Here is a 23651-nt window from a genome sequence, read left to right on the forward strand (position 1 = left end):
CACGCCGGCTCTGGTAGCTCCTGGGCAGGATAACGACCATCATCCAGCCTCAAGAGCTGCCGCAGACGCACCAGGAAAAAAGATTCAAAGCAGTACAGTTCCCCGCTGAGCAGAATACATTATATACCAGTTCAAACAAAAAAAAGCAGCACTGAAAGTGATCGCGAAAGCAATCGCTATTGTAAAAAAAATTGTTTTTTAAAAACCCACCCACGAGTGGTGCGTGCGCGCGCGCCACAGCGAAACATGTGTTTTCAATTATTGCGCCTATGTCTGGGCACGATAATTGAAACCACGAGCGTGTGCGATTCCAGGCTCCGTTTTGAAACCCCACAAAAAAGGTCTCTCGCTGAGCGAGCCCTAAACATGGCTGTATTTTTCTAGTATAAATATGGCATTTTGCCTACAAGCCACTGGGAGCAAGATGCCTGTTGTTTGGAAATGTGACACTTGGAAAGGGGATTAAATGTAAATGATGAGTTTTAAGGAATCCCTGTAAACATAAGGTCAACTCTTCGGTTGAATATTTTCTCATTTAAAAATGTTGCCTTTACACACAGCGGGCATCTGGCTATTAGACACTGTGTCATACTTTATAACTTAAAAATACAGCTATTATTTAAGCGGGAAACATTTCAAGTGCAGACAAATTTCCCATATCATGAACATTATTGCAGAACGTTTACTGCACTTTAAAATGGGTATCTGTTTGTTTTATACATGTAACAGTGCAACATATGATGAAAGGTATTCCAGTGCCACAAGTACATACGACATAGGCAGTCAGTCACCCATACACATTTATCCCACTCATACACACACATGTTCATACATCCCTACAGATCATGCACTCACTGACACACGGCAGCCCTGTCAGAGTGCCCCCAGTCAAAGTATTTTGTTCAAACCATAAGATCTGGGTTTATGGACATTAGGCTTAAAGTCAATGGAGCCAGGCGTGGGCGTGTCTGGTAACAATGTGCGAGTTGCTTGGCCTTCAATGATTTAACAGATCAGAAGTAGCTACCACGACAGAAATTGGTGGAGACCCCTGGCCTAGACTCACACCTGCTGAGCGACAGGATACCCTCCCAGGTGAAAGTGCGCTCTACAAATCTGCACAACATAACAAACAGTAAGAGACCGAGTGGGAACAGCAGGATCCCACAGAGACCCTATAATGGGTTGTCACTACATTATTAATACATAAACAAATACAATAAAAAAAACAATCAAACAGAACATCCTGGCAATCAAAAAATGTTACATGTTAATAATAAAAGAGAAATACACGTGCAAAATTATAATTTCAGTCTCACTACGGAAAACTAAAGCATATTAACTAAACCATTTAACTTAAAAATATACCTAACCTTGCACAGTTCTCTGCATTAGAGAAGGGAGGGTATTAATATGAATATATCTAACAAGTCATTATCTAACCATGATTCATGCAGCATCATGTGAAAATCTCTATTCCGTAAATAAAAAACCTGTCTCGACCATCTACAATGAAAAACGTTACCACAACTTTTGGTAGTAGGGAAGATAAACCAGACATAACCTACACAGGTATGTGGGAATTGGGTTTTTATAGGAGACTCCCACCAAAATAAAAAGAGGAATAGTGCCAACTATCTTTAAATCTATTGTGATAATGTTTTATTAGTGGTAACGGGTTTCTTTTGCTTGTTTTCACAGAGGCCTGTGTCATGCTGCTATCAAAATGTAGTTGTTGAAAAGCCCTCTCGATTCACAGGCACTTAAACAGATCAGAATGAAGGCTGTAGGCGAGATAGTATACTTTATAAGGACAAGCACAATTAATGAAAATAAACCCCATTCTGAGACCGAAGAATGATGAGACTAGGCTTTACACGCTGTAAACAACTGACAACAAACATTAAAGTGTAACTTTACCTAGTGAGATCAAAGCTTGGTGAATTTCCCTCATCACATTCCTGTAAAGTTCCTTCTGCCAATCCTGCAAAAGCCTCCACTCCTCTTCAGAGAAATAGGTTGAAGCATCCTGGAATGCAACGTCGGTCTGGAACAGAAAGTGTCAAATTGTGTATTCGGCAACACCAGGTGGCGAAATTGCATGAAAATGTAATCACTAAAACTAAGAGACTCAAGACCTGGCTCTTCGACATAGACTCGGTGCCCAGATATACCGAGGGGTGACAGTGTTGCGCTGTAAAAATACTGATTGATTGATAAAACTGGTGAGTCAGAGAGAAATCTTGATAGGAGAAAATATTCTCCTCCCCCAGCCTTTCTAGCTCATGCTTGTTTTCCCTCAAAGTTGTGTTGCACTCCACTGCTCAAAATGACGTCCGAAGCCAGAACAAGCAATGATATAATTACCGTCATGTCTGATCCTACACCAGCTTCTGTAAATGTGGTTAGAAATATAACCCCTAAACTGCTTGAGCTCAGGAACTTACCTCACCTCGCCCCTATGCTTTTCTTTGCCTCAGCCGCAGACAAAAGAGGTGACTCCTTCCATCTTGAGATTCCATTTTCTAAGGTATTCAAAACCAATCGTACAACCTTTATTTGCAAATAGTCCCAAAAAGGTGGCATCTTTCCTTCTTACTCAGTTTTGCACCACACTGTCTCTTATTAAACCACTTGCATAATATCCTAATCTTGTTGCCCTCGTTAGCCTCATGGAGTAGACCCTTTTCTAGTGCTGATGAACAGTTTGTGCTTGGTAAATGTATTGTGCTTTGGGGTCCGACCCACTGCCATGATGTTGACGCAGCAGTGCTTGACACTTGGGCATTGTGTACACTGCCAAGTAACCTGCATCAATGCCATTAATAATTCAGCATGTTAATCTTCCACCTCACCTACCACTCCTCTTTCCACTTCTTTATACTTGCAATGCCTATTCTATTTACAGCTTTAGTAGTTGTATGAATGACCCGATTACTTACTGGTAATATTTATTACCCAGAGTCCAGGTTTTCCCGTTCCATTTATTACAAATGCAGATAATGCCCGGTTACTCACTAGTCATCTTCATTACTCCGAGTCCAGGTTTTCCCGTCCCATTCCTTACACATGCAGTTAACGCCTGGTTACTCACTAGTCATCTTCATTACTCCGAGTCCAGGTTTTCCGATCCCATTCCTTAAACATGCAGTTAACGCCTGGTTACTCAAAGGTCATCTTCGTCACGCCAAGGCCAGGTTTTCCCGTCCCATTCCTTACACATGCAGTTAACGCCTGGTTACTCACAGGTCATCTCCATCACTCCAAGGCCAGGTTTTCCCGTCCCATTCCTTACACATGCAGTTAACGCCTGGTTACTCACAGGTCATCTTCGTCACTCCAAGTCCAGGTCTTTCCGTCCCATTCCTTATACATGCAGTTAACGCCCGGTTACTCACAGGTCATCTTCATCACTCCAAGTCTTCCCGCCCCATTCCTTACACATGCAGTTAACGCTTGGTTACTCACAGGTCATCTTCATCACTCCAAGTCCAGGTTTTCCCGTCCCATTCCTTACACATGCAGTTAACGCCCGGTTACTCACAGGTCATCTTCATCACTCCAAGTCTTCCCGCCCCATTCCTTACACATGCAGTTAACGCCTGGTTACTCACAGGTCATCTTCATCACTCCAAGTCCAGGTCTTTCCGTCCCATTCCTTACACATGCAGTTAACGCCTGGTTACTGACAGGTCATCTTTATCACTCCGAGTCCAGGTCTTTCCGTCCCATTCCTTACACATGCAGTTAACGCTTGGTTACTCACAGGTCATCTTCATCACTCCAAGTCCAGGTTTTCCCGTCCCATTCCTTACACATGCAGTTAACGCCTGGTTACTCACAGGTCATCTTCATCACTCCAAGGCCAGGTCTTTCCGTCCCATTCCTTACACATGCAGTTAACGCCTGGTTACTCACAGGTCATCTTCATCACTCCAAGGCCAGGTCTTTCCGTCCCATTCCTTACACATGCAGTTAACGCCTGGCTACTCACAGGTCATCTTCATCACTCCAAGTCTTCCCGCCCCATTCCTTACACATGCAGTTAATGCCTGGTTGCTCACAGGTCATCTTCATTACTCCGAGTCCAGGTCTTCCTCGCCATGTTCAAGGGTGGCCCAAATGACAACACCATTGAATCAGTTCCTGTAAAAGCGCACCACCACTACCGTCTGTAGAGTGTATTACGACAAGAATGAAGTTGGAACACCAGCATTCCATCAAACGCTGGGAAGCACCCTTGAAACTCCAAGTAACAGCCGACCAGTGACAATCAGATTTCCCGGTCTATATCCTGGTCCAATCTTCAGCACGTCTCCTACCTTTACCCGTTTACCCCAAAGTGTTGCACGAGTGACTAGGCAGTGGCTTATCAGTGGCCTTGCAGTGCCCACACACAGCACACAGCAAACCTTACACATACCACATGCAGTCCCTTTGGTGATACGTCCAAGGTGCTTCCACATGTGAGCGATTGCCTTGCCGTTGGTCCAGAGGAAGAACTCAGAAGCGTATTGACAATTTCACTGCAAGACCATCTTTGGAAAGTCAGGCAACCCAGCACAAGCAAGATTTGCAATTCATTCCAGCAGCGCTTCAGATGCACTATCTGAACTATGGGCACCAACCATGAATCATCCAGAGCATCTGCATGGTGGTTCAACGTTGTACTTTTGGACACAAACCCGTAAAAGGTATTCCATCAGACGATCCTGGGCTTCTCCGTACCAGTGTGTGTGTGTCCTCTTTCCTCCTCCATCCCTTTTATTTATCCAAAAGCTCATCTTACTGCTATGATTTCCCATTTCAGGGGGTCTTCAACATTTTCTGGAATAAAAGTCACTTGTGTTCAATGAAACACATCAGGAGTTATTATTATTACTAGTGTTATAATAGTGACTGCAAAGGATAAGATTACGTTATCAGCCACCATATGCCAGATTACTATTCACACTCACCGCAGTGCACCAAGCAGTAATGTAAAAAGTATTTGTCATTATGGAATGCCTCTACTGGATAATGTAGCCACAGCGGCAAGGCAATACCATTTGTAAAAAGTCTCTCCAATGCCACATGATTTATCACTCAAACATCAGCTTAAAATATATTTTGGAAATTTAGCAATTTTTCTGCAAATATCAGTTTATGAGTTCTGAAAATCCACACATTTATCTATCAAATGTACATTCTCTATTTTGAAATATTTATCTAAATTCAACCAGGCAATTACTTGTAATTTGGAGGCTGGTCTGCAACCGGGAGAGGTACTTACAGGTAGCTGGAGAGCTGCAAGTAGCTCCCGAGCTACTCGGAGAAGCCTCTAATCTAGACCCTTCCCTCTACTATCCCTGCATTGTCGTATGCAATCCAACTAACACACTTGCAAGTCCCCCGCTCAAATGAACTCATATTTCCCTACAAAGAATCCAACACTAATCCGTTTAGGGTTGCGGAGTAGCGTGCTACTTGGTAAAAAGCACTTTCACGCCTCATCAAGGGGTAGTTAGTGCTATATAAATATAATTACAATTACATCACGTCCTTCTGCAGCCGGCATCATTGGTCCAGGTGGCCACCGAGGTTCTGCTGATGGACTGAGAGTGATGGCTGTTGGGTGTGAGTTTTATTTCCATGCTGGACTCCTGATCTTTCTTCTGGGGGAATGAGCAGCATTCAGAGGGCGGTCCCCCCACCATCACCCCCCACCCAAGGAAGGGCAGCAGTCAGGGGCCCCTGGGATGAAAGGGAGCCCCGGGGGAGACCATCCGAGGCAGGGCAGCAGTCAGGGGCCCCTGGGATGAAAAGGAGCCCCGGGGAGACCATCCAAGGCAGGGCAGCAGTCAGGGGACCCTGGGATGAAAAGGAGTCCCAGGGGAGACCATCCAAGGCAGGGCAGCAGTCAGGGGCCCCTGGAATGAAAGGGATCCCCGGGAGAGACCATCCAAGGCAGGGCAGCAGTCAGGGGCCCCTGGGATGAAAAGGAACCCCGGGGAGACCATCCGAGGCAGGGAACCAGTCAGGGGCCCCTGGGATGAAAGGAGCCCAGGTGGAGAGACCATCCAAGGCAGGGCAGCAGTCAGGGTCCCCTGGAATGAAAGGAGCTCCCGGGGGAGACCATCCAAGGCAGGGCAGCAGTCAGGGGCCCCTGGAATGAAAGGAGCTCAGGGGGAGACCATCCAATGCAGGGCAGCAGTCAGGGACCCCTGGGATGAAAGGGAGCCCCGGGGGAGACCATCCAAGGCAGGGCAGCAGTCAGAGGGGCCCCTGGGATGAAAGGGATCGCCGGGGGGGACCATCCAAGGCAGGGCAGCAGTCAGGGGCCCCTGGAATGAAAGGAGCTCCGGGGGAAACCATCCAAGGCAGGGCAGCAGTTAGGTGCCCCTGGGATGAAAGGGATCCCCGGGGGAGACCATCCAAGGAAGGGTAGTAGTCAGGGGCCCCTGGGATGAAAGGGATCCCCGGGGGAGACCATCCAATGCAGGGCAGCAGTCAGGGGCCCCTGGGATGAAAGGGATTCCCAGGGAAGACGTTCCAAGGCAGGGCAGCAGTCAGGGGCCCCTGGGATGAAAAGGAGCCCCGGGGGAGACCATCCAAGGCAGGGCAGCAGTCAGGGGCCCCTGGAATGAAAGGAGCTCCGGGGGAGACGTTCCAAGGCAGGGCAGCAGTCAGAGGGGTCCCTGGGATGAAAGGGATCCCCGGGGGAGACCATCCAAGGAAGGGCAGCAGTCAGAGGGGCCCCTGGGATGAAGGGATCCCCGGGGGAAACCATCCAAGGCAGGGCAGCAGTCAGGGGCCCCTGGAATGAAAGGAGCTCTGGGGGAGACCATCCAAGGCAGGGCAGCAGTCATGGGCCCCTGGGATGAAAGGAGCCCCGGTGGAGACCATCCAAGGCAGGGCCGCAGTCAGGGGCCCCTGGAATGAAAGGAGCCCCCGAGGGAGACCATCCAAGGCAGTGCAGCAGTCAGGGACCCCTGGGATGAAAGGGATCCCCGGGGGAGACCATCCAAGGCAGGGCGGCAGTCAGGGGCCCCTGGAATGAAAGAAGCTCCGGGGGAGACCATCCAAGGCAGGGCAACAGACAGGTGCCCCTGGGATGAAAGGGATCCCCGGGGGAGACCATCCAAGGAAGGGCAGCAGTCAGGGGCCCCTGGGATGAAAGGTCTCCCCGGGGGAGACCATCCAAGGCAGGGTAGCAGTCAGGGGCCCCTGGGATGAAAGGGATTCCCAGGGAAGACGTTCCAAGGCAGGGCAGCAGTCAGGGGCCCCTGGGATGAAAGGGATCCCCGGGGGAGACCATCCAAGGAAGGGCAGCAGTCAGGGGCCCCTGGGATGAAAGGGATCCCCGGGGGAGACCATCCAAGGCAGGGCAGCAGTCAGGGGCCCCTGGGATGAAAGGGATTCCCAGGGAAGACGTTCCAAGGCAGGGCAGCAGTCAGGGGCCCCTGGGATGAAAAGGAGCCCCGGGGGAGACCATCCAAGGCAGGGCAGCAGTCAGGGGCCCTGCAATGAAAGGAGCTCCAGGGGAGACGTTCCAAGGCAGGGCAGCAGTCAGGGGCCCCTGGGATGAAAAGGAGCCCCGGGGGAGACCATCCAAGGCAGGGCAGCAGTCAGGGGCCCTGGAATGAAAGGAACTCCGGGGGAGACCGTCCAGGGCAGCAGTCAGGGGCCCCTGGGATGAAAAGGAGCCCCGGGGGAGACCATCCAAGGCAGGGCAGCAGTCAGGGGCCCCTGGGATGAAAGGGATCCCGGGGGAAACCATCCAAGGCAGGGCAGCAGTCAGAGGGGCCCCTGGGATGAAAGGGATCCCCGGGGGAAACCATCCAAGGCAGGGCAGCAGTCAGGGGCCCCTGGAATGAAAGGTGCTCCGGGGGAGGCCATCCAAGGCAGGGCTGCAGTCACGGGCCCCTGGAATGAAAGGAGCTCCGGGGGAGATGTTCCAAGGCAGGGCAGCAGTCAGGGGCCTCTGGGATGAAAGGAGCCCCGGTGGAGACCATCCAAGGCAGGGCCACAGTCAGGGGCCCCTGGAATGAAAGGAGCCCCCGGGGGAGACCATCCAAGGCAGTGCAGCAGTCAGGGGCCCCTGGGATGAAAGGGATCCCCGGGGGAGACCATCCAAGGCAGGGCGGCAGTCAGGGGCCCCTGGAATGAAAGGAGCTCCGGGGGAGACCATCCAAGGCAGGGCAGCAGTCAGGTGCCCCTGGGATGAAAGGGATCCCCGGGGGAGACCATCCAAGGAAGGGCAGCAGTCAGGGGCCCCTGGGATGAAAGGTCTCCCCGGGGGAGACCATCCAAGGCAGGGTAGCAGTCAGGGGCCCCTGGGATGAAAGGGATTCCCCGGGAAGACGTTCCAAGGCAGGGCAGCAGTCAGGGGCCCCTGGGATGAAAGGGATCCCCGGGGGAGACCATCCAAGGAAGGGCAGCAGTCAGGGGCCCCTGGGATGAAAGGGATCCCCGGGGGAGACCATCCAAGGCAGGGCAGCAGTCAGGGGCCCCTGGAATGAAAGGGATCCCCGGGAGAGACCATCCAAGGCAGGGCAGCAGTCAGGGGCCCCTGGGATGAAAAGGAACCCCGGGGAGACCATCCGAGGCAGGGAACCAGTCAGGGGCCCCTGGGATGAAAGGAGCCCAGGTGGAGAGACCATCCAAGGCAGGGCAGCAGTCAGGGGCCCCTGGAATGAAAGGAGCTCCGGGGGAGACCATCCAAGGCAGGGCAGCAGTCAGGTGCCCCTGGGATGAAAGGGATCCCCGGGGGAGACCATCCAAGGAAGGGCAGCAGTCAGGGGCCCCTGGGATGAAAGGTCTCCCCGGGGGAGACCATCCAAGGCAGGGTAGCAGTCAGGGGCCCCTGGGATGAAAGGGATTCCCCGGGAAGACGTTCCAAGGCAGGGCAGCAGTCAGGGGCCCCTGGGATGAAAGGGATCCCCGGGGGAGACCATCCAAGGAAGGGCAGCAGTCAGGGGCCCCTGGGATGAAAGGGATCCCCGGGGGAGACCATCCAAGGCAGGGCAGCAGTCAGGGGCCCCTGGAATGAAAGGGATCCCCGGGAGAGACCATCCAAGGCAGGGCAGCAGTCAGGGGCCCCTGGGATGAAAAGGAACCCCGGGGAGACCATCCGAGGCAGGGAACCAGTCAGGGGCCCCTGGGATGAAAGGAGCCCAGGTGGAGAGACCATCCAAGGCAGGGCAGCAGTCAGGGTCCCCTGGAATGAAAGGAGCCCCCGGGGGAGACCATCCAAGGCAGGGCAGCAGTCAGGGGCCCCTGGAATGAAAGGAGCTCAGGGGGAGACCATCCAATGCAGGGCAGCAGTCAGGGGCCCCTGGGATGAAAGGGAGCCCCGAGGGAGACCATCCAAGGCAGGGCAGCAGTCAGAGGGGCCCCTGGGATGAAAGGGATCGCCGGGGGGGACCATCCAAGGCAGGGCAGCAGTCAGGGGCCCCTGGAATGAAAGGAGCTCCGGGGGAAACCATCCAAGGCAGGGCAGCAGTTAGGTGCCCCTGGGATGAAAGGGATCCCCGGGGGAGACCATCCAAGGAAGGGTAGTAGTCAGGGGCCCCTGGGATGAAAGGGATCCCCGGGGGAGACCATCCAATGCAGGGCAGCAGTCAGGGGCCCCTGGGATGAAAGGGATTCCCAGGGAAGACGTTCCAAGGCAGGGCAGCAGTCAGGGGCCCCTGGGATGAAAAGGAGCCCCGGGGGAGACCATCCAAGGCAGGGCAGCAGTCAGGGGGCCCTGGAATGAAAGGAGCTCCGGGGGAGACGTTCCAAGGCAGGGCAGCAGTCAGAGGGGTCCCTGGGATGAAAGGGATCCCCGGGGGAGACCATCCAAGGAAGGGCAGCAGTCAGAGGGGCCCCTGGGATGAAGGGATCCCCGGGGGAAACCATCCAAGGCAGGGCAGCAGTCAGGGGCCCCTGGAATGAAAGGAGCTCTGGGGGAGACCATCCAAGGCAGGGCAGCAGTCATGGGCCCCTGGGATGAAAGGAGCCCCGGTGGAGACCATCCAAGGCAGGGCCGCAGTCAGGGGCCCCTGGAATGAAAGGAGCCCCCGAGGGAGACCATCCAAGGCAGTGCAGCAGTCAGGGGCCCCTGGGATGAAAGGGATCCCCGGGGGAGACCATCCAAGGCAGGGCGGCAGTCAGGGGCCCCTGGAATGAAAGGAGCTCCGGGGGAGACCATCCAAGGCAGGGCAGCAGTCAGGTGCCCCTGGGATGAAAGGGATCCCCGGGGGAGACCATCCAAGGAAGGGCAGCAGTCAGGGGCCCCTGGGATGAAAGGTCTCCCCGGGGGAGACCATCCAAGGCAGGGTAGCAGTCAGGGGCCCCTGGGATGAAAGGGATTCCCAGGGAAGACGTTCCAAGGCAGGGCAGCAGTCAGGGGCCCCTGGGATGAAAGGGATCCCCGGGGGAGACCATCCAAGGAAGGGCAGCAGTCAGGGGCCCCTGGGATGAAAGGGATCCCCGGGGGGAGACCATCCAAGGCAGGGCAGCAGTCAGGGGCCCCTGGGATGAAAGGGATTCCCAGGGAAGACGTTCCAAGGCAGGGCAGCAGTCAGGGGCCCCTGGGATGAAAAGGAGCCCGGGGGAGACCATCCAAGGCAGGGCAGCAGTCAGGGGCCCTGCAATGAAAGGAGCTCCAGGGGAGACGTTCCAAGGCAGGGCAGCAGTCAGGGGCCCCTGGGATGAAAAGGAGCCCCGGGGGAGACCATCCAAGGCAGGGCAGCAGTCAGGGGCCCTGGAATGAAAGGAACTCCGGGGGAGACCGTCCAAGGCAGGGCAGCAGTCAGGGGCTCCTGGGATGAAAAGGAGCCCCGGGGGAGACCATCCAAGGCAGGGCAGCAGTCAGGGGCCCCTGGGATGAAAGGGATCCCGGGGGAAACCATCCAAGGCAGGGCAGCAGTCAGAGGGGCCCCTGGGATGAAAGGGATCCCCGGGGGAAACCATCCAAGGCAGGGCAGCAGTCAGGGGCCCCTGGAATGAAAGGTGCTCCGGGGGAGGCCATCCAAGGCAGGGCTGCAGTCACGGGCCCCTGGAATGAAAGGAGCTCCGGGGGAGATGTTCCAAGGCAGGGCAGCAGTCAGGGGCCTCTGGGATGAAAGGAGCCCCGGTGGAGACCATCCAAGGCAGGGCCACAGTCAGGGGCCCCTGGAATGAAAGGAGCTCCGGGGGAGACCATCCAAGGCAGGGCAGCAGTCAGGTGCCCCTGGGATGAAAGGGATCCCCGGGGGAGACCATCCAAGGAAGGGCAGCAGTCAGGGGCCCCTGGGATGAAAGGTCTCCCCGGGGGAGACCATCCAAGGCAGGGTAGCAGTCAGGGGCCCCTGGGATGAAAGGGATTCCCAGGGAAGACGTTCCAAGGCAGGGCAGCAGTCAGGGGCCCCTGGGATGAAAGGGATCCCCGGGGGAGACCATCCAAGGAAGGGCAGCAGTCAGGGGCCCCTGGGATGAAAGGGATCCCCGGGGGAGACCATCCAAGGCAGGGCAGCAGTCAGGGGCCCCTGGGATGAAAGGGATTCCCAGGGAAGATGTTCCAAGGCAGGGCAGCAGTCAGGGGCCCCTGGGATGAAAAGGAGCCCCGGGGGAGACCATCCAAGGCAGGGCAGCAGTCAGGGGCCCTGCAATGAAAGGAGCTCCAGGGGAGACGTTCCAAGGCAGGGCAGCAGTCAGGGGCCCCTGGGATGAAAAGGAGCCCCGGGGGAGACCATCCAAGGCAGGGCAGCAGTCAGGGGCCCTGGAATGAAAGGAACTCCGGGGGAGACCGTCCAAGGCAGGGCAGCAGTCAGGGGCTCCTGGGATGAAAAGGAGCCCCGGGGGAGACCATCCAAGGCAGGGCAGCAGTCAGGGGCCCCTGGGATGAAAGGGATCCCGGGGGAAACCATCCAAGGCAGGGCAGCAGTCAGAGGGGCCCCTGGGATGAAAGGGATCCCCGGGGGAAACCATCCAAGGCAGGGCAGCAGTCAGGGGCCCCTGGAATGAAAGGTGCTCCGGGGGAGGCCATCCAAGGCAGGGCTGCAGTCACGGGCCCCTGGAATGAAAGGAGCTCCGGGGGAGATGTTCCAAGGCAGGGCAGCAGTCAGGGGCCTCTGGGATGAAAGGAGCCCCGGGTAAGACCATCCAAGGCAGGGCAGCAGTCAGGGGCCCCTGGGATGAAAGGAGCTCCGGGGGAGATGTTCCAAGGCAGGGCAGCAGTCAGGGGCCCCTGGGATGAAAAGGAGCCCCGGGGGAGACCATCCAAGGCAGGGCAGCAGTCAGAGGGGCCCCTGGGATGAAAGGAGCCCAGGGGAGACCATCCAAGGCAGGGCAGCAGTCAGAGGGGCCCCTGGGATGAAAGGAGCTCCGAGGGAGACCATCCAAGGCAGGGCAGCAGTCAGGGGCCCCTGGGATGAAAAGGAGCCAGGGGGAGACCATCCAAGGCAGGGCAGCAGTCAGGGGCCCCTGGGATGAAAGGAGCCCCGGGGGAGACCATTCAAGGCAGGGCGGCAGTCAGGGCCCCCTGGGATGAAAGGGATCCCCGGGGGAGGCCATCCAAGGCAGGGCAGCAGTCAGGGGCCCCTGGGATGAAAAGGAGCCCCGGGGGAGACCATCCAAGGCAGGGCAGCAGTCAGGGGCCCTGCAATGAAAGGAGCTCCGGGGGAGACGTTCCAAGGCAGGGTAGCAGTCATGGGCCCCTGGGATGAAAAGGAACCCCGGGGAGACCATCCAAGGCAGGGCAGCAGTCAGGGGCCCTGGAATGAAAGGAGCTCCGGGGAGACCATCCAAGGCAGGGCAGCAGTCAGGGGCTCCTGGGATGAAAAGGAGCCCCGGGGGAGACCATCCAAGGCAGGGCAGCAGTCAGGGGCCCCTGGGATGAAAGGGATCCCGGGGGAGACCATCCAAGGCAGGGCTGCATTCAGAGGGGCCACTGGGATGAAAGGGATCCCCGGGGGAAACCATCCAAGGCAGGGCAGCAGTCAGGGGCCCTTGGAATGAAAGGAGCTCCGGGGGAGACCATCCAAGGCAGGGCAGCAGTCAGGGGCCCTGGAATGAAAGGAGCTCCGGGGAGACCATCCAAGGCAGGGCAGCAGTCAGGGGCCCCTGGGATGAAAGGGATCCCAGGGGAGACCATCCAAGGCAGGGCAGCAGTCAGAGGGGCCCCTGGGATGAAAGGGATCCCCGGGGGAAACCATCCAAGGCAGGGCAGCAGTCAGGGGCCCCTGGAATGAAAGGAGCTCCGGGGGAGACCATCCAAGGCAGGGCTTTAGTCACGGGCCCCTGGAATAAAAGGAGCTCCGGGGGAGATGTTCCAAGGCAGGGCAGCAGTTAGGGGCCTCTGGGATGAAAGGAGCCCCGGGTAAGACCATCCAAGGCAGGGCAGCAGTCAGGGGCCCCTGGGATGAAAGGAGCTCCGGGGGAGATGTTCCAAGGCAGGGCAGCAGTCAGGGGCCCCTGGGATGAAAAGGAGCCCCGGGGGAGACCATCCAAGGCAGGGCAGCAGTCAGAGGGGCCCCTGGGATGAAAGGAGCCCAGGGGAGACCATCCGAGGCAGGGCAGTAGTCAGAGGGGCCCCTGGGATGAAAGGAGCTCCGAGGGAGACCATCCAAGGCAGGGCAGCAGTCAGAGGGGCCCCTGGGATGAAAGGAGCTCCGAGGGAGACCATCCATGGCAGGGCAGCAGTCAGGGGCCCCTGGGATGAAAAGGAGCCCCGGGGGAGACCATCCAAGGCAGGGCAGCAGTCAGAGGGGCCCCTGGGATGAAAGGAGCTCCGAGGGAGACCATCCAAGGCAGGGCAGCAGTCAGAGGGGCCCCTGGGATGAAAGGAGCTCCGAGGGAGACCATCCAAGGCAGGGCAGCAGTCAGGGGCCCCTGGGATGAAAGGAGCCCCGGGGGAGACCATCCAAGGCAGGGCAGCAGTCAGGGGCCCCTGGGATGAAAGGGATCCCCGGGGGAGGCCATCCAAGGCAGGGCAGCAGTCAGGGGCCCCTGGGATGAAATGAGCCCCGGCACGTGCCCAGGGCCCCGGGGGAGAGAGGCTCCTGCCTGCCTGTGTCCTCCGATCCTACATCGAGGGCCTGAGGCCTGCCGTCTACACTCACCGGCTCGGAGGCGCTCCCAGGCATGGCTCTTCCGTGACTTCCGCCTCTGCAGCTCAGGGGACCGGGAGGGGCGCGCACACAGCTCCACGGGCGCGTGCACAAGGCTCCAGGGGCCCGCACACAGCTCCTCTAGGCCTGCGTGTGTCCGGGGCTCCAGGGAGTTTCACAGCACACTCCAAAGCTCGCTGTACAATGCATGGCCCGAAGTCTGTACTGCGCATGCGCGCGTAAGAAGTGTCTACTGTTCGCGCCTGCGCGTCTGAAACGGACACCTTTACGTTTGCGCACAAAAGTGCACGCTTCCTGAGCATGCACATATGGGCATCCGCTTCCGAGTCTTGGTGTGCTCTAACCATGCGCCGAATGCACTGGTGATCCAACTGTGAGCATGCGCTTTTGACATTTGCCTGAAAACAGTGTTCCACGTGTTCCGTTTCTGAGCATGCGCACATGGCCTTATTTGTGTAGATCTGTTATGTCCGCATGCGCCTTGGTTGAAACCGTTTCGTTTCTGAGCATGCGCTCAAGGGCCTCTTTTTAGTGTCATGTCCGCATGTGTTTTCGTTACTACGCCTGCTTCAGTTACCATTCTCAATTTCTCAGCTTCCATTACATACCAGCATTTGAAACGAGGGAGAGGAACATTTTGAGAAAAAATAGGGAGACTGAAAAATTTCCCAGTTAACATGATGGAAAGTTTCAATTCTTTTAAGGGCGCAGAGGCAAGGATAATGCATTATTTTCTTCACTTTTATTAAACCGCACATTCAAAGTTTAAAATTAAAAAAACACCACTTTACAGTATTACAACTCCAATGAACCATGACGACCATCAGCCAATCCTGTAACAGTCCGTGAGTGGCAGCACGCTGGAGTTCGCCGATACCGGGCCTTTATGGGAACTTTTGTTTTTTCCCCCTCTACTGCTCAATTGGGATATTTTTAAGGCTTTTGCCTAGTGATCTACTCACTGTAATTTCTGGGGAACTCTGCACCTAGTAGGCAGGTGATGGAGTGCGGGTCACCAGCTCTGGTCACTCATACACCTAATACTCAACTGGGCCCAAACCGCATTCATACAATAAGCTAGTAAACCCCGCAGGCATCAATTTTGAGTAATAATACCTGTAATTTTGTTATTCACCTTTACCAAGTCTTACCAATTCAATAAATCTTATTTCATTTCCTCAACGAATCAGGTTGCTAAGCTAGTTTAAGGTAGAATGACCTTTACCTCTTTACTCTGAATAACCACAGACTCAAGAAGTCTTGAAAACCTTTATCTAAATTAATTTGTGAGTCAACATTCAATTACAGTAACCACCTTCATATCAAGAGACAAAATACACCCAAAAATTCATAGCAAACTAAAATGATCAATGATAACCTTACCTGGAAGGAAAAAGGGGGAAAAGGACAGCATAGGCATAAAGGACAGATTTTCTAATTATATTTACCTATTGGTCAAGATGAACCCAACTCCGTAATGGGGGCCAGAATGGAATCTCCAAAGCAGGTCACAGGTAGAGGAAACAGGCAGATTCAGATCTGGAAGGATATCTTCTTCTAAAGTACAACGCCAGCGTTGCACCCCTCTCTGACACTACTCTCCTCGGGTGTCCCTTTTCCGCAATCCCGCTAGATGAATAGATTCATCGATCAGTATCTCAAACTCTCGGACAGAGTTTCTGGCAGCAGCAGGGTCTGAGACAGCGTCTCGGACAAGATCTGGAGTAGCAAACGCGTTGGGTCAGTGACGAGTCGGAATGACAGATCTGACAAGTCGGACAAAGTTTCTAGCTATCTTACCTCAATTATACTGTTCTTGATTCGTTTACCACCCCACCCCCCACCCCCCAAGTATCAATTCTTATGTTTTCCCTTATTCTGATTGGTTGGGATGAGGAGGTGAGTTCATCACATCACTTAAAATTTAACATTTCTCTATGAACCATTGGCTATGTGCCCGCCCCTTAATTTTGTTTTCCCATAGCTTTATTCCTACACACATTTCACATTACTCAGTAAATTAAACATTTTATTCAACATTGTTGCATTCGTTGGGGTAATCAGTGCGACTTTCCCAGGCTTCTTCATTCAAGGTGTCCTTGGCTGAGTGACATGGGTGCCGTCATTGTTTTCTGCCAATCTTTATGAGTATGCGATTAGTAGGGATTCCAGTCACCCTCTGAGGCCCAAATAAGAACTAATAATAAAGTCAGAAAAAGACACGTTAGAACACAGAAACAAATGATTTCACTGTATACCACTTATCTTTACTCTATCCCCATTTACTTATTTAAATCTTTTGCATTAGTGTTTAATACAACTTACGAGATTTAGTTTATCAGCAGCAGATGCATTAGCGTGTGAGTTCAAAGCGGCCATTTTTAGTGTCATTGCACAGCTGCAAACGTGTCCCACCAAAAGCGACAGAGTCATACTACGTAGATGCAGTAGACGTATGTGCAATAGAAATCCAACGTTTGGTTGGCCATTATAGGACATTCATGTTACAGGTTAGTAATGCACATAGAAAAGCTTCCCCTAGATAAAAGTGTTTGTGGTGTATTGCGGTTTTAGTATTTACAAAACATATTGATTACATTGTTACATGTTATTTGACAGGATCGAATCCAAGCAACTTTCTTTTACGAATCCTTGCTCCATCACAGGCAAGGTTTCGACCCTCCATTAGTCCCAAGGGCAGGAACTCTTGGTACCTGTGATGTCACATCCATGAGGCAATTGGTGCGACTCGAGGGAACAGCACAAGTGGACAATTGCCTAGGGGTGTTTACGCGTTATCCCCATGTTTGTGTAGCGCGTTAGTTTAGCCCTAGTCACATGACCAACAGCCAATAAAGAGGCTCCCGCAGATGTGACGCATCAGACGTGCGAACGCAGAGGCTAGTTGAACACACCATTTGGCTCTGCGTCTCATTTACTGTGCAGCCCACATACGCCATAGCGCCCAATGGCGGGAGTGCCTGCGACCGCACCTCGCAACACAACATTTGTCGACGAGGGCAGTCGAGCCCTGCCCCCTGCTCTGTGGCGGCTGCGTGCTTCACGCCACGCGGTGCTCGTGCCACGGAGTGAGCGACACACATTCCAGCGACGCGTGGAGACGCATCCGGGGTGCGGCCCTACCCTGCAGTGCCACGGCTAGGAGTGGAAGCAGGCTGTCCTGCGCACGTGTGGCCCCAGGTGAGAGCCCACAAGAGCCCCGCAGGGCACACCACCACACAGCGCTGACAGAGGGTATGGGCGCGCACACGTGCTGGGAGAGTCCACCAAGGCCACCACTCGCGCCCTGAGGCTTCAGGCACTAACACAGCCCCCAGAGCGCACAAAAACGGTTAGCATGGTGTGCCCAACCACATTGACTGGTGGAGTTGCCAAAGACATCGCGTCAGGTTCTGCCACAGACATGCCCCCTGCCGAGGCAACTGGGACAGCTCTCCAGCACATGTCATGGCATCCATTCCACCAATTGAGCCGTTTGTAGTAGAAGGGCCTCCATCAACACAGGCAACCAGGTGGAAAGAGTGGGTGGTGACTCGGCCATCGGCCAGGAACAGCAAGAAGGAACCAGTGAACACACGTGGCTGTGGATACTGTGGCAGAGGGCCCCACGGCGCTGCAGACTGCCAAGCGAAGGGCAAAAGATGCACAGGTTGTGGGAAATGGAACCACTTCGAGAAAGTCTACAGCTCGAAGAAATACAGGAAGCCAAAGTCAGCCGTCAAACTAATTCCTGAAGGGTGTGGGGAGACGAGTGACATGGATGATGGTGAGGGAGATGAACAGATGGTACACACAGTGTGCATGGTCAGGACCGCAACTCCAAGGTCACGTCGCCTCCCTCAGTGTACTGTTAGGGTCGGCCAGCAAGACATCACTGCAGTGGTAGACACAGGGGCCACCATAAACATAATGTCAGCAGAAGTATACAACACGCTGAAGGCTCCACGGCCATCACCGTCTTTGCATATGGGCAGGACAAGCCATTGAAGATAAGAGGGAAATTCAAGACAACAGTCGCCCATGGGACTTACTGCATAACGACCCAGGTGTATGTAGCGGAGGAGGGACAAGGCATGCTACTCGGATGCCGAGCGGCAGAGGATTTAGGACTCGTGACATTTGCCTTTGAGATACACCAGGAATCAGTCCAGCACATCCTAGCGGAATTCCCAACCGTCTTTGAAGGAATTGGTAAACACAAAGGAAAAGAAATCCACCTCCACATAGATCCCACTGTACAGCCGGTAGCCCTGCACCATTGGCGGGTGGAATTCCATCTGCGCCCGCTGGTAAAAAAGCTAGCCAAGCTAGAAGAGGCTGGCATAGTTGAGAAGGTGACGGGACCCACCCTGTGGGTGTCCCCTATCGTCGTCACCCGGAAGCCTAAACAACTGGGTTCAGTCAGGATATGTGCCAACGCCGCCATCAAACGAGAAAGACACATCACCCCCACTATTGACGACCTGATCGGAGAGATAGCGGGAGCATGGTGGTTTTCAAAGCTTTATCTTCGGTCGGGATACCATCAGCTGGTGCTAGACCAAGCGTCGAAATACATAATGACATTTTCCACTCACATTGGCCTAAGAAGATACACCCTGCTGAGCTTCAGAGTCTCTAGTGCGGCAGAAGTTTTTCAAAATGTCATCCTCGAGCTGCTAATGGACATTCCGGGGGTAATAAATGTCAGTGATGACATCATGATCCATGCCTATATCATCGCCGAACATAACACCAGGTTGACCCAAGTACTTCAGAGAATCCAGACTCCGGACTCACGTTACACAAGGAACAATGCGAGTTTCTCAAGACGCAGCTCCAATTCTTCGGCTATGTGTTTTCTGTGGCAGGAGTGAATCCAGACCCTGACAAGGTACGAGACATTAAGAGTGCGCCGGCGCCCACCAATGTGACAGAAGTCAGAAGCTTCCTCGGAATGGTCAATTACGGTGGCCGGTTCATCCGGGACCTTACCACCCTCACTCAGCCCCTCAGGGAGCTCACAAAGGACTCCGTCCCGTGAGCCTGGAACCCGGAACATGTCAAGAAATTCCACGACATCAAAGCTGCTTTGTCGGATGCGACCACTCTAGCCTTCTTCGATCTGCGGAAGCTGACCATGGTCGCTGTGGATGCCGGCCGGAGAGGATTGGGAGCCGTATTATTGCAACAAAGTCATGCCGAGGAGGATTGGGCTCCGGTGGCCTTCACCAGCCGCTCGTTGACGGACACGGAACAGCGGTACTCCCAGATAGAAAAGGAGGCCATCGCCATTCATTGGGCGTGCTGCCACTTTCATCTCTATTTATATGGGCACCCATTTGTTGCGACGACGGATCACAAGCCGCTCCTGTCTCTCTTCTCAGTTACTTCGTCCAAACCACCACCAAGAATAGAGAAGTGGATGTTGCAATCACAAGATTATAACTGTCGTGTGGAGTACCAGTTGGGGCTCGGAACCCGGCTGACTATCACTCTCGCCATCCGAGGGTGGCCACGTCACAAGAGGAGGAAGATGTGGCTGACACAGAAGAATACATCAGGTGCATCACTGACAGATCACACCCCCTTCTGCTATCCATAGAAGTGCTAGGTGAAGAAACGAGGAAAGATGAGTGCCTGCAGAGGGCCAAACAGCTCCTGAAACAGGGCCGATGTCACAGCGCAAGAGAGGAATGGAAGATACTCACTCCGAAAGCAAGACGCGTCATGGAGAGTCTATACCATGTCCGGGACGAACTGAACGAAGACTCCACAGGATGCTTGCTCTGAGGACACTGCCTGGTAATCCCTTCAGCCCTAACAGCACGAGCCATACAACTGGCCCACGTCAGACATCACGGGATGGTCAAGAGAAAAAACCAGACTGCGGACAAAAGAATGGTTTCCTCTGATGGACGAGCAAGTGGAAGCAATGGTCCGGTCATGCCAGCGGTGCCATGCCACAGGAGAGGCTCCTCATCCGGCACTGGTATTCACCGAACCTTGACCCAGGCGTCCCTGGACCTGCATGAGTATGGACTTTGGGAGTCTCCTGGACGGGAGGCACACCTGTGTTATCATTGACGATCATTCAAAATATCCGGAAGTGGAAATACTCACGTCGTTAAGCGTAAGTCAGGTCATCCTGAAGATAGAGAAAGTGATGGCGACGCATGGCATTTTTCAGGAACTGAAAACAGACAATGCCCCCCCCCATTTCAAGGCCAGGAAATGGCCACCTACTTGTCATCATTAGGCATCACCCACCGAAGAATCACCCCTCATTAGCCGCAAGCACATGGGGAGGTGGAGAGATTTATGAGGACTCTGAACAAGATAATTTGCATCGCTCATGAACGCCATCAGTCTGTGGAGCCCACCATTTTTTCATTTCTGGGGAGCTTTTGACGAACTCCCCACTCTACCACGGGAGTGGCCCCCGGGCATCTGTCCATGGGCCGGGTAGTAACTGACTCCATTCCACATTACCCCAAGTGGCGCCTGGAAGGTCCGGATAGTGAGCAAATCGATGCTTACCGCCAGAGCAGAAATGACAAAGTCAGCAGACGTCGAAGGGCCCAGCCTGTGAAATTGAAAGTAGGACATGTGGTGTTGCTACGGAATCGTGTCACAAACAGCAAGTTTAGGCTGCCTTATGAAAAAGATCCCTGGATCATTGTCCATTTGAAAGGCACTCAAGTCACTGGCAGGAGGGGCGGTGAATCAGTGACCCGTAACATTTTGTGTTTCAAGGCCTTTCATCCGTCATAGTCCACCGCTCCTGAACTGAGTCGGCCAGCGTCAGAGAACGGTGAGAGATTGGATCCTGAGATCAGGGGGAGAGCGGCACCGGCCTGTCCCCAAAGTACACAGCATGTAATCAACCGGAACTGGACAGTGTATCAACTGAAGATGGGGGCCTGAACTGCCGGAGAGCCCTCCTGAACCCGAAAGAGGTTCTCAGGCAGAAGATTCCGGTGTGGAGCCGAGGGGGTGAGGAAGCTCTCAATATCACCTCAGACAGAATCCTGAACCGTCACACCACCTGAGAAATTATTTCACGTAAGACTGTTCTAATTTATTATGCCGGAGTTGGTATTGTTGAGTATTGATGTAACCGAAGATTGTTTGTTCGTTTTTGGGGAGGAATGTAATGTCGCATCCATGAGGCAATGGGTGCGACTCGAGGGAACAGCACAAGTGGACAATTGCCTAGGGGTGTTGACACGTTATCCCCATGTTTGTGTAGCGCGTTAGTTTAGTCCTAGTCACATGACCCACAGCCAATAAAGAGGCTCCCGCGGACGTGCTGCATTAGGCGCGTGAACGCAGGGGCTAGTTGAACACACCATTTGGCTCCGCGTCTCATTTACTGTGCAGCCCACATACACCATACCACCCAACGGCGGGATTGCCTGCGACCACACCTCGGCCCTCACTGTGCCAGCACTTGCTCCCAACCGACACCCTTTCTCATTGAGAGTTAGGGTTGGACAATAATTGAGTTTCTCTCTGGCTATTGTTTTAACTGAATATATATTATATATTCCCTGCATGATGTCGGACTCCGAGGTCCTCGAGGAGGAATTGGCTGGCTATGGTCCTGATGAGGACGAAGATTATTACGATGATGATTCTTTAGAGACTTTAATTGACAAATCTCTAGATAAGAAGTTGGATAAGGTTCTCTCCTTAGCCTTATTACCTATCTCTCAACGCCTTGATAAATTGATGGGTCCTCCCTCCCTGCCCCCTCAGGGAACCCGACCTCTTCCCCCCTTCCCCTCTTCCCCTCCCGAGCCACCTGGCCTTCCTTGGCCCCATGTCCAGATTTATTCTAAACTCAAGAAGGCTCAAGATATCCCTGTTGAGACTGACCCAGGCCTTCCTTCTCCCGATCCTTCCCCCTCTGTGCCCATTTCACTTACAGACACGGACACTGATACGGATACGTCCCAGGAGTCACGCCCATGCAAATGCGCAAAGAAGTGCAAACACTCCCAGTTCCCCGTCCAGCCTTCCCCCTTCACTTTCGAACCCCCTGCCATCGTTCACCCCCGCTCCTCTTATTGGGCTCCCGCCCCGGCTGTGGCGGATTATATGCAGAGTAATCTGCGTGAGAGTTTTGACAAGGAGGTTCGAGCCTGCCTCCGTTCAGAATATCCTCACCTGATCTTGCCAATAAAACGTCTCTTACAACCAAAATAGATTCGTCAATGCAAACTTTCCTCAAAAAATACAAAAAGGATCCGAAGAAAAGCATTGATCGAGCCCTTAAGGCATGCCTAGATAAACTCCTTGATGTGTCTGGCCCCATGGCCAAAATTTTGTAGTTAGCGCTGGATGCGCAAGAGACTGGAGCTGCGATCCACCCGGAGGTCCTAGCAGGGTGGATGCAACGTGTAATCTGTCTATTAGGCAATGCTAATTGCACTTTGTCATCAGAGAGACGGAATTCAGTCCTCCTTCGAATCGACCCACAATTGGTGGAGCTCGTCTTGGCGGAGCCGGTCCCTTTGGCTGAAGGGCAATTGTTTGGTGACCGATTTGTAAAAGACATTACCAAGTTTGTGAATACCTTTACTTCACTGGAGGAATCACATTCTTCCCTAAAAAGAGTGCCTCATCCCCTCTCTGGCAGGGCCGGTTGTGGCAGAGGACGCTCGGTCGGCTGCTTCACCCCACAAGGTCTTTGACGTGGATACTCCCCGAGGTATAGAGGTTACACACAGGAGCCGGACCAGGCCGGGTTTTCTCCCTCCAGATCTTGTGGTTTCAGAGGCAGATACAATCATGGAATCAACAGGGGATTAAAAAATAACGATGCCCAAGCCTCAGGTAATGCTCCCGCCTTTTCCTACAGTTCCTCTGGGGGGCCGACTGTTGCATTTTCTGAGCAATTGGCTCAAGCTCACGTCAGATGAGTGGGTTTTATACACGGTGCAAGGTTATCAAATAGAGTTGGTCAATGTACCTGTTCAGGTGATCCCACCTCCTCCTCTCCCTTTTTCCCTACAAGAGCAAACTTTTATAGACTCCGAGCTTTAGGAACTCTTGACCAAGCAGGCCATTGCTGCAGAGTCTTTTGAGGTGGGAGGGTTTTGCAGCAACGTCTTCTTGGTGAAAAAGAAAGCAGGAGGTCAGAGGTTGGTGTTAAACCTCAGAGAATTCAATCCCTTTGTGGTCTACTGACATTTCAAAATCGAAGGGATTCACCTACTGAGGGACCTGTTGTTGGAGAACGATTGGATGGTCCGGTTGGACTTAAAAGATGCTTATCTCACGGTTCCCATTTGCCCCTCCCATCAGAAATTTCTCCTATGCTGATGGAAAGGACAATGGTTCCGGTATCTGTCTCTTCCCTTCGGCCTATCCTCAGCCCCTTGGGTTTTCACCACACTCATGAAGCCAGTGGTCAATCGGCTCAGAGAAATGGGTGTTCGCATGATCATCTATCTAGACGACATGCTCCTTCTAGCACAAGACCCTGTGCTCCTTCTCACACATTTAAAGAGGACGATGTCTCTCCTAGAGGACCTCGGTTTTGTTATAAGTCTAAAAAAGTCTATGACA

The 23651-nt window shown here is 53.9% G+C and overlaps 1 protein-coding gene across 1 annotated transcript in view; it reads right to left on the bottom strand.

Moving 5' to 3' along the window:
• Positions 1-14283, bottom strand: part of LOC146813472 (uncharacterized) — a 58860-nt gene extending 44577 nt beyond the window's left edge. Inside the window, exons 1-2 of the mRNA XM_085620283.1 lie at positions 14067-14283; positions 1921-2047 (exon numbers count right to left, since the gene is read on the bottom strand). Of these exons, the coding sequence (XP_085476409.1) occupies positions 1921-2047; positions 14067-14090 (151 nt within the window). The 5' untranslated portion in view covers positions 14091-14283. The remainder of the gene's footprint in view (positions 1-1920; positions 2048-14066) is intronic.
• Between the last annotated feature and the right edge of the window lie 9368 nt (positions 14284-23651).

This window comes from Triturus cristatus, chromosome 7 (genome assembly GCF_964204655.1).
Source record: "Triturus cristatus chromosome 7, aTriCri1.1, whole genome shotgun sequence".
NCBI classification, from domain to species: Eukaryota; Metazoa; Chordata; class Amphibia; order Caudata; family Salamandridae; genus Triturus; species Triturus cristatus.